Below are 11,024 nucleotides of genomic sequence, written 5' to 3' on the forward strand. Positions count from 1 at the left end.
GATGGCTCCCTGTCTGGTAACTCCGCTGTCCTGACGTCGAGCACGCTATTTGACGTCACCGTGGGAGTGTTCCACCGTCGGGAGAAATGAATGGTCATCAACACAATCCTCTCAGCGCCCATGTAAGTTGAAGCCAGCAAAACGCACATTTCGCGAACCGGCGTATGAATGAAATGTCTTCCCATATGCTGCTATCCGACGTGCTCGGGGGTTGAGGTTGATTAACGTTGTTTCTCCTGTTGTCGCTGGCGGTGTGCCCGGCGGTGCCTGTAGCTAACCGAGGCTCGAGTCTAGCCAGCCTGCTAACTGACAGGCTGAGTGGCCAAAGGCGGGCGGGTAAGCGCCTGTTTTGCCACCCAGGGTGGTCTGGAAGGGGCGATGTTAGGAGTAATATATACATGTGAGTGATTTTATTTGGTTATTTCACGAACGGCGAATTATCGCTGGAACATTTTTATTTATTTTAAAAAGGTGCAACTTTGGAGACAACACCCAGGCCGGATGCAGTGGTATTTTGACATAACAGGATATGCTTGATTAATTGTTTTTAGGTGAATCCTGGCTCTGTGCTCAGTTAAGCACTGGTTATTACTAATGCAAAGAGAGGAGGAGAGGGAGGGGGGACACTCTGAAGTACTGCAAACCTACACTGGAGGACTAAATGCGCCACCATGAAATACAAGACTCCAAGGTGTGATTAAGAAAGCCCTGTGGGAGTAGGCTGTGTGACAGATGGCTAACCCAATACCTCCAATCTAAATTCACCCGGTATGTTTGAGCCTTCCACACCTGCGAGGGCCGTTTTATGGCGGTGTTGTCTTGTTGGACAGGAGTCTGAATCAAGCCATAAATAAGGGAGTTTCATTATTTATTTTTAAATGATCATACCTGGGAGTAGAGTTGATGATGGCTTTGAACTGATGTATGTATGACTATATCTGCAGTCAGCAATGTGACACAGTGAGTGAGACTTGTTTTACTGGGATCCGTCGGGTTTTACTGGGAAGCTTCTGTATCATATTACATGGTGGCCACCGTCGGATTTATGCATTCAAATGAGTACTGTTGGGGTTGGACATTGAAGTTGAATGTAAAAGCAGAGCATGTTTATTAGCAGCTGTAGCAGCGATAAGGTGTAATGTCTAACACCATACATTGTATTAACACATGGCGGTGCCTTTTTTTTTAATGAAACCTGTTCTATCCATTCATTTGAAGAAAATACTCCGAGCAGCTAAAAACAACAGGAACTGCTCCGAGAATGTAAAGTTTTTTTTAAAATGCTGTATTTGTGTAAATCCTGGAAAACTACAAGCCCAAGGGCACCGCGCAGGGCACAGGGTGCAGTAAAGCCTGTCGTTTCAGGGGCTCCAGGTGAGCTCACGTAACCGGGAGGGCGGGTAACCACCCCGCATTTTAATTCAGTCTGGGGGTGAAACAGACAGCTACTAGACATGGTCGCATCTGAGTTCTGCTATGAATGCTAAATATCAAGTATACAAACCCCTCATGTGCCCACACCTAACGTAACACCACGACCCCGGCCCGCTCGGCAGCACCACCGGTGTGCGCTGTGGAGTAAAATGAACACCCTCCGGCGCACCACGTTAGCCTGCGCTGCTAGCTACAAGAGGAGCAGACGAGCCATCAAAACGGGGACGAGGATGTATTCTGACTTTATCCACCGCAATGGTTGGCAGCAGGCCGGAGGAAAACGATAAACTACATTGATGTTTCCAGCAGATATCTCCCACCGTTGAGGGTTTTTAAAGGAAAGGCCTACGGACGCTGGCTAGCGAGCTGCTAATTTCATCCTCTTCTTATCTGCAGCTAACCCTAAACCGTCGGGCTCGGACTATTTGCAGTACGTTAATAACGTTACTCATCAGCACAGCACCGGCGTCTGTCTGTGTTCATGATTTACTCTGTCTCACTATCTGCTTTGGGGTTTTTTAAAAGCATACGCGTTACTAACTATTACCCTACATGTAATGACACCGAATGCACCTGTAACATACTGAGGGGATTTAATAAGTAACATGAGCTGTGTGCGGAAAGTGAACTCTCTAACGATAGTGTGTGTGTGTGTGTGTGTGTGTAATTAAAAAGAGGGAACTTCATTGTTAGGTCTGTTTGTTACTGAAGGGGTTAGTGATGATCTCATCGGAATGTACGTGTGACTGTATCCGTATTAGTGCCGAGAGCCATGTTTGTGTTCATACTCTTACACTGTTTACCTTTTTTAGTTTTTGTTTTTGTTTTTGTTTTTTTTGTTTTACAACCGTTGGTTTGTTTTATCTCACTTGTGTGCTCTTAATAAGGTCAGGCAAATGGTTAATGTCCTGCAGATTTTCCCGAGAGGCTGTTCGGCACTATTAATTACCATTAGTCGATTAATTAAGTTAAAAGGCCTTGGAGGCCTGTGCTGTACAAAATTAAAACACGTGTTTTTAATTTAGCCTTTTATGTTATGAAACCACACACTTTGTTTGAGGTCATTGTAAAATAAATGCCTGCACTTTTGTGTTTGGGTGGAGAAATCACTGAAAATGTTATTAGCCCTAAATATCAGATCTTACAGGGGACTGCATTACAGACAGTATGGGGTTAGATCAATACGTTGGAGAGACATTAAACGCTGTGGCATGTAAACATGTAACTCTAGCAGATATGGGGGAAATGATTTGGTTTATTTTGGTTTTGGGGTTTTCACTGTTGACCTGCATTCATTGATTATTATAATTTATTTGTTGCCACTTGGGCTCAGAATAATGGCACAACTACCTGGAAATACAGACTTATGTGTTTATTGTATTATTTCTTTATAAAGTTGTTGTTTTTGTTAACAGATTAGCTCCGCAGCTGCTCTCCACCAACTGCAAAACTTCAGGGCATTATGGGAAATTCCTGGCTGTCCTTGGTTTAAATATTAGATCAACAACGTGACGTTTTATAGATTTCTTTTTTGTTTAATTGGAGATTTTGATTTATTAGTTGGATTCTGCACTGGGAAGGTCACATAGAATGAATCCAATCTGTTTTCTTTCAAGTCTACAATAGTCATTATAATTTCATTCCATCATAAAGCATCACGAAACCATTGGTAACAAGTGGGACGGGAGGTTTCTTAAAAGAACATCTGATGTGAAGCTCTGACAGTCTAAATATCGGCTAGATCAATGTAAACTATTGTCCTGTTTCTCCCTGTGTGTGGACTATTGATTTACGTTTTTAATTTATTTAGATTGATGGGGACCGGCCCAGCAATCAAGTCAGGGCAACCGGTTTATAAACAGTGGCAAACTGATATGATGGCTGACTAATACTGAGGTTAAACCTTAAACGCTGTCATGATGAGCATGTATAGCCTGTATAGCATTAAAAATGAATGAATGCTAGTTAATTTGTGGGGACATTATGTGATCTCTGCTGTGTAGAAACTTCAGTGAAACCACAAAAAGAAGAGTGCAGGAAGCGCTACACAAAAATGTAACCGAACATAATAAGCATCTAAACATTTGACCTGTCTTTTTTTGTAACCATATTGGAAGCTATAAGAATCAGCAGAATCTGGATCGATAAAATTAAACGATTGACGGGTTGAGTCCCCTACTCATTTACTTGAGTCCCCATTACTGTCATGAGTGCAGCAGTTGTTCTGCCTGTGGTTGACAGTCATTACTCTACCCTGCCGGTAACGGTCAAAGTCTCCACCGGTTACGTGGCGCGTTCTTCACTGGGCGTGCTAATGTAGACTTTGTATGTGCAGCACTACTGTTTTATTCTTTAAAGAGAACTTTCTGCTGTACAAACACATTTAACAGCTATAGCAGTAAAAATGTCACCTGTGTGTCTGAAGTCACTTTAAAAATGTCAATACTGTCCTAACAAACTGTTCCTCATGCTCTCTCTTGCCTCTGTTTTTTTGTTTTTCTTTGCAGCATGTGATTTTTCTAAATGTCCATGGAAACAGCTGACTACAGTTTGACAGCTATCCCACCAGATTTCCATTTGTAACAATTAGCCAGAGGAAGCCGTGCTGGGAAATTCGCTTGGATTGAGCCTTTTCCTGTGTTAATAGATCCACAAATCATCTGCTGATGACCACATCTGAAGGTATGTACATCTGCGCATGGACTCTGCTGAGTCCCGTGTCCCTCCTATTGTTTTTGCTTTTTACAGATTTTCACTGAACAATACTACCGGTATCACATTACTTATAGGATGGGGAAAGGAATGTCAGTCTCAACAAATGTTCTCCATGTTTCAATAATAAAAACATGTTGTGTTACCTGCTGCAAGAAGACACTATGGACTCCAGTTTTTAGTATAAGCAGCTAACACAATGTCAGAAAATGCAAAGGAGCTGCAGAATATACTACATTTTCACTCACTTTCAATGCTTAAAATAAACAAATGGTTAACACAAGTAAAAGCTTAAATGCGGCTAGACATGCACAACACTCTGTAGATGGTGTGACCTTGGAGCACTGCATGTACAGAGAGTGATAGGCGAGTGTTGGCTGACCCACTTCAGAGAGAACACTTCGCCCTTTGCCTAGAGGAGTCGGATGCCGTTATACTTGGATTGTATATGAAGGATATAGTTCCGTGTCTCTGTGGAAGTTTTGCTCCTATGTCTTGAGTTTCAAGCTTACAAAGCAAAACGTTGCACTGAATCACTGAATGGTTGTGTCTCTGCCTAATGATCAGAGAAGTGTGGCTGAAGAGTAACAAGATTGGACGCATCCGTAGATCAAGCTCAGCGTTAACTCAGTTAGCTACATAGTTACATAAGCTATACACGATAATTGATAGCCGTAACATCATGACGTGTATATCCAAGTGCCTTTATAGATATCCTTTACAGAGGGAGGGATGCTTAATAATCTATTGATCTTTTCATTTGTAAGTACAGGACGTGGACACTAATGGAATTTAACCACCAAACGGCCTTTGTTCAAGCATTTTCATCAGCAGGAATTTCTAAGGATACTCTCGTTATTGCACTATTCACTACCACCTACCCTTTAACAAAGTGCTTTCTTATCCAACACTGCAGATGTAACAGCAGGACCAGCAGTAATGAGTCACTGTATCACTAATGGAGCATTTCATAGGGTTTCTGGTGCTAGATTGTGCTGCTGGCTTGAAAGTGATACTTTGTAGCTCTGCTGACTTGTGGAATCATTTTTCTGTTTGTCTGCAAAATGATCCATGTACTACATAGTCAGAGCCATCAGTTTAGGCTCTGGATATTTCCTTTAGAGAAACATGCTTCTCACTATGCCTTGTAAAACAGCCTGTCTGCATGCTCAAACTAAAAAACTAAATTGTATTCTGGTCTTTTATGAAAAAGGCTAGAGCAGTACAACTGATAATGTACTGAAGAAGTCTATAGAAATTGTGTTTTTCATGCTTGGTTACGGGTGGAATTCAGGTTATTAAGTATGTGAATATGCCGTTTAGAGCAGATGCTGTGCAATCAAATCAAACCTTTTCAATTCACGCTGAGCACTGCAACCACGGACAACCAGTATTTTGATTCCATGCGATTCAAGCATGCAGAGGCATCGCAGGACCAGATGAGCCGTGTCCGTTTCTAGCATTAGAAATGGTATGCTTGAACACGGACGTCAAAGTACTGGATTTAAAAAAAGGATTCAGTTGGTTTAAGATTTGATCGACTTCCGTAAAATACTTAACATTTGTACTGAAGGGACAGTTTGCACATTTGTTGGCTAGCTGACCGAGGAGAAAAGGACGACAGGAGGGATCTTTCTCAGGCTAACGTCCTCCGCCGCCCTTGGTATATGCCACAGATGAGTTGTGCAGTGACATCTCCTTTGAGCAGTGTTCATGCCGTGTTTTGATGTTTGTTTCTATGTAGAACTAGTATTATTACTTGGATACAGTGCTTAGAGCTGCTGTCATGTTAATGTTGTCATGTCATGTATGCTGTAATGTACAGGTCCATTAGGTCCATTAGGTCGTTGATAATCTCTTATGGTCAGCATATTAGAAGCTTTTAAGTCACTCAGCTGGTGTAGCATTCCTTTACATATCCATTATTCCCAGTTACTACTGAGGGGAAAGTTTGTGTTTTAAAGTGTTTATTTCTGTATGATGCTACAGTATGCCTATTTTGAACCCCTTCCCATATTATTTGTTTTTTGTTTATATCTGTTTTATTTAGCCAATCCTGAGCTGTGAGTCTGTAGAGGAGAAGCCGGGCTGATGGTAAGCTTTCTGTCACACTCTATCACACCTCCTCTCTTGCTTTCTTTGTCACTGTCTCATTACATGTTGGTAAACCAAAAGGCTTTTATATAACCTGTCATCTGAGAGCCAGAGACCTGGTTTGGTCCTTTACATTGCAGGAATTAGCCTGGTCATAAAATGAGATGCAAAGAGGAGACTGCCGTGGATCGTTGAACACCCTTTTATTCAGTTGAGAATTCGATCACAATCACTGTCCATTTAGAATTTTTAATTTACGTTTTTCACACTCTGTAGTCTCTTTGTTAGCATCATCCGAGCACTCTCAATTATGTTGATTATTAATTTCCATAATGAATACTTTCTGAAATGTAATTATTCAACTTTCATGAGGGCTTTTGTACAGTTGAGGGTCGAATGCCCAGAAATAAACAATGGAAAGTGATTTCAAAAACCGCCATAGGCATCGACCTTCAACATGTGCAATGTAACAAACTTTGACATTTCAGAAACTGTTCTCAAAGCTTGCTTATTTTGTAGCCTTTATGTTTTTTGCATTACTGGGTTGGCACTGTCAGACATGCCACATGCTGTTTAGTTAAAATGGATACCTAATGTTTTCCTTCAGCAGGGAGGACATATTATTTTTCTAATCACGACTAGACCTTTTTCACAGCAGCCATTTTGCCATGAAATAGTAGTGTAAACACAGGTGTTACCAACGACGTTAAGCTCTAAGTGTGCTGCTATTGTGCATGTTGGCTCACTGGAAATGGAATAAAACCTTAATTACCATTAGTAACACCTGTGTTTACCCTATTATGTCATGTAAAATGGTTGCTGTGAAAAGTCTATTTTGCAAAAAAAGATTTTTGGACAAAGAAAATGAGACCTTATATTTAACTGCAAAAAAGTGTCTGTCAACCCAGTTTATGTTACCTTTTGTTTTATATTCTGCTGCTGCTTATTATGTTCTTCACTCACTGCTGCATGTCATAATTCATTTTATTTTATTTTCCTTTTGTGGTAGACAAGCATGACATTGAACCAAGCCACAGATGCATGCGCACTCAAAAGGCCCAACTGAGTGCCATCCCCTCTGCTTCCCGGCTTGCGACCAGTCTCTCAGGGGGGGGGTGTCGACGGGGCATAGCTAGTCCCCTGCACCCCCTAGTAGAACCTCACTGTGAAACTGGAGGTCTCTGATGGATCAGGGTAGTAGTGAGCAGAGTCCAGAGGAGCCGGATGCAGGAGGTCGAGCGGAGCCGGAGGTCGGCAGGAGGGCGTCGGAGTCAGAGCACGGCTTGTCCAAAATCACCCATAATGCCCTGGAGAACATGGGAGCGTTGGGCCATGGCCTGAAGCACTTCTTCCAGCCACAGCGCCGACGCTCCTCCGTTTCCCCACATGACTCCGTCTCGTCCTGCACAGGCGCCCCTCCCTCCGAACCCACTGATGTAGGGTCAGAAGTAGGGGACGCTCCTGCCTCCTCGGCCGTCCCTTTGGATTCTGACAACCTTGCCGCTTCCGCCCCTCCCGCAGCTCTGAGCCGTGTTCTGCAGCAGATCCGAGGGGCTCCACCGATGATGAAGCGAGGCACCAGCCTGCAGAGCCGCCGAAGCAAGGTGGGGGGCACTGGGGATCCTCCCCAGAAAGGTAGCCCACAGATCCACCGGCGCAGCACCCATGAGGCCCTGCTGCAGGCTGGACGCCCACGCTCCTCCTCGACCACAGATACACCCAGCAGCCCAGCCCTAGCTGACATGCTGCTGACCTCTGGTTACCACTCAACTGAGGAGCCTGACAAGGTGAGCGTCTCATTCAAGGGGTCCAGGAGAAAAGTGGTTATGCAACAGTACATTCTTTACGGTGAAGGAAGAAATTCCAGCTTTGTTACAAGCTTACAGGCTACATATGCAAATGATGCACTGGGAGATGTGTGTGATTAGTACAGTAGGTTACATATGCAATTGCTTAGAGTTCCTGTGTATGGGGGGGAACACGGAGGAGGAGGAGAAAAAATAAAACTTGGCCTCCAACAAGTCAAAACTCAGAATGCAGTCACACAGATATGACACATAAACTCCTGAAATCAGAGTGACTTGCACTTTACAGGGATATTGATATCTCCCATGTCTGTCTCAATATGCTCAGAAAAACTAACTTCAGAACTTCCTTGTTCATCACAATTTCTTCCTATCAAAAATAATTGATGTCTGTACACTGGAGGTTCAGGAATTGCTAATAGCTTATGCAAAATCACTTTCCAGGATGCAAATTTGTAAACAAATTTAGGCAAAAAACAGTTAACTCCAAAGACTCCGTGGCAACATATTTCTTCCAAAGCATGAAAACCAAACTCAGAACCTGTTAGTCTCAAATAAAAGTCATAAAATTAAAAACCATAGCAGTGACAAAATCCACCAATATGAGCTTTTTTCCTTTTGCACTCAATACATCGCTATACGTTATTCATAATGTCCCACTAACATTCTTGTATCAATGCAATGACAACCTCCCCTATTCATGTACAAATAGATTTGGTGGATTGAATGTGGACGCACAGGGAAAAACAGATTTTATGAAAAAAAGATTTATGAATTAAACTGTCGGAGAGCATGCATAGTCCAACTCGTATAACAAAATATGGCATTATTTTATGGAATTAGATCCTAAAATTTTGTATTCATAGAAACCTTGCCTCAGGACATAAAACACTCCGATTAAAATCGGAACACAAAGAGACACTGTGCACTCATGAAGAAACAAATGTATTAGTTTGCAACTCGGCTGCAAAAATAAAAGTTAAAAGAGTCGAGCACTAATATATATCTGTGCAAGAATGTCAAAACTAAGTGAATTGTGCAAATGTGTTAAAAGGCTGTTAATGGTTTAGCTTTGCCTGGATGAACTGGTGAATGGGGAGATGAGCTGTCAGCGGTGGAAGGTCAGAGATTGCCTTTGAGTGGTTGGTCACTATGTGCTTTAAGCCTTTCTAAATTTAGCTTTTGCTCTCTCTGAAAGTACTTCAGGTCAGATAAAGCTTGCAGGGATAAACAAACTCAAACTTGTAGGATTGTTTTTTTTTGGTTGTTTTTACGTTGAATGTAAAAACAATGTTGGAAACAACATTCAGTTTTATTGCCTGTGACACTAAAAGCAGGAGGAGTATACGAGCCTATGACATAACAGATTAAAAGAAAATAAGAAAACACTTCTGAAATATGGTTTTATTAAAAAGTAGTTATTAAAAAATGAACAATGTCTAAAACTTGAGATGTTACCAGAGCAGGCGATAAAAATAGTTTACACACTGTAGGGCTATTGAAGTAGCGGGCTATATGTCAGCACTATGTCAGAAGAATCTGTAGAATAACAAATTGGAGAAAGTAGACATATTTAAACAGGGGGCCGTGTCACTTTTTTTATTTTATTTTTTTTTCAACTCTCAGAAACTCATTGGAAGCTGGAATCAAGTTTATCAACAGATGTCGTCAGCCACCTGTTCCTGCTCATCTTATACAACCTAACGACGTGTTATTTATAATTGACAGTGCTTAGCTGAGGTTGATTTATCCTCCGTGGAACACCGGTTGTCTTTGTTGTTTTGCCACCATTCTTGGTAGCCCTTTGAACTAATACAGATATAAAATAAATGATCCAAGAGACTGTTTTTACTGCATAATTGTTTGTATTAGTGTTGGATATCTGCAGTTTAAGTAAAAATGCATGTAATCAAATAGGGCATTTATTGGTAATGCTGGTGTATTACCAAACCCCTCTGTAAAGGGACTGGAGAGTTATTCAATTGTAGACCTTTCTAATCGCCTGTCAGTGTTGCAGAGTCTTCTGCCTTGTGATCATTGACTGAGTGTTGGTTAAAATAATTGGTTAAATAACTGGTTTCAGTGCCGTTGTAAAGTAACCACTAAAACTGTGAAGTGTTAAATAGATCTGGAAGGTACAACAAACCCAAGATAGTTTAGGTTTTTCCAGATTTATCAGGTCAGTGTCCTTTAACACAACCATATGGTTTCCAATATTGAGTATCCTCATTCCTGACATTACTGTAACAGTTAACAGTTACTGTTACAAACTAAATATTACTGTACTGTGAGTTGTCAGTCAACACTTTGTGGTTCACACTTAAGCTAGTTCAGACATACATAGGGATGTAACGGTATGAAAATTTGAACCTCACGGTTATAGTGACCAAAATTATCACGGTCGGTATATCGCGGTATTTTTTGAAAGTGTGGTCAAACTATGTTGCAGAAAGCACTGATGGCCTACCAAACAAGCTGAAATAGTTTCAAAAAGTGGTAACAGTGTTTAATTAAATATTACAAACCGTCAATCAAAAGCATCAAAATGGTAAACCAAACTTATCCGTCCAAATCAACTGTCCCCTCAGCATTTCTTAATTAGGGGTGGTAAAATATCGATTTCATCCAATGCATTGGGCAAATATTTTTTCCCATTCAATATCGATTCATTAAATCCCTCCTGAACCTCTGTGGGTGATTTTGCGTTTACGGCACGTGGCCGCACTCGACCACCACAACACAAGCAACCCAAGTAGGTTACGACGGTTGTTAAACAGCGCCTTCACTTAAAAGCAGTGTAAGAACCGGAACACAAGGAAATATTGCAGTACTAAAATACTGCAATAAACACAACAAATTTGCACAACCACTTTAAGCCGACACCCATGCCAGATGCTCTTGTAACAAAACCCGCAGCTTAACCTGTGGATTCAAAACAGACGCAACTCGACAAGATCCTTCCTCTTTTGCAAATTGCCG

General features: G+C 41.6%; 1 protein-coding gene across 4 annotated transcripts in view; it reads left to right on the plus strand.

The window, feature by feature from the left end:
- Positions 1 to 23: 23 nt before the first annotated feature.
- Positions 24 to 11,024, plus strand: part of tmcc1b (transmembrane and coiled-coil domain family 1b) — a 15,369-nt gene continuing 4,368 nt past the window's right edge. The window contains exons 1-4 of one of the 4 annotated variants that reach the window (XM_035661407.1): positions 24 to 122; positions 3,942 to 4,116; positions 6,197 to 6,240; positions 7,250 to 8,027. In XM_035661407.1, the coding sequence (XP_035517300.1) occupies positions 7,425 to 8,027 (603 nt within the window). In that variant the 5' untranslated portion in view covers positions 24 to 122; positions 3,942 to 4,116; positions 6,197 to 6,240; positions 7,250 to 7,424. Of the gene's footprint in view, positions 123 to 624; positions 769 to 1,311; positions 1,865 to 3,941; positions 4,117 to 6,196; positions 6,241 to 7,249; positions 8,028 to 11,024 lie in introns of those variants that run through there. The other 3 variants (XM_035661410.1, XM_035661409.1, XM_035661408.1) reach the window with 3 other exon arrangements.

This window comes from Morone saxatilis, unplaced genomic scaffold (genome assembly GCF_004916995.1).
Source record: "Morone saxatilis isolate NCDOM2014 unplaced genomic scaffold, NCSU_SB_2.0 Contig18, whole genome shotgun sequence".
NCBI classification, from domain to species: domain Eukaryota; kingdom Metazoa; phylum Chordata; class Actinopteri; family Moronidae; genus Morone; species Morone saxatilis.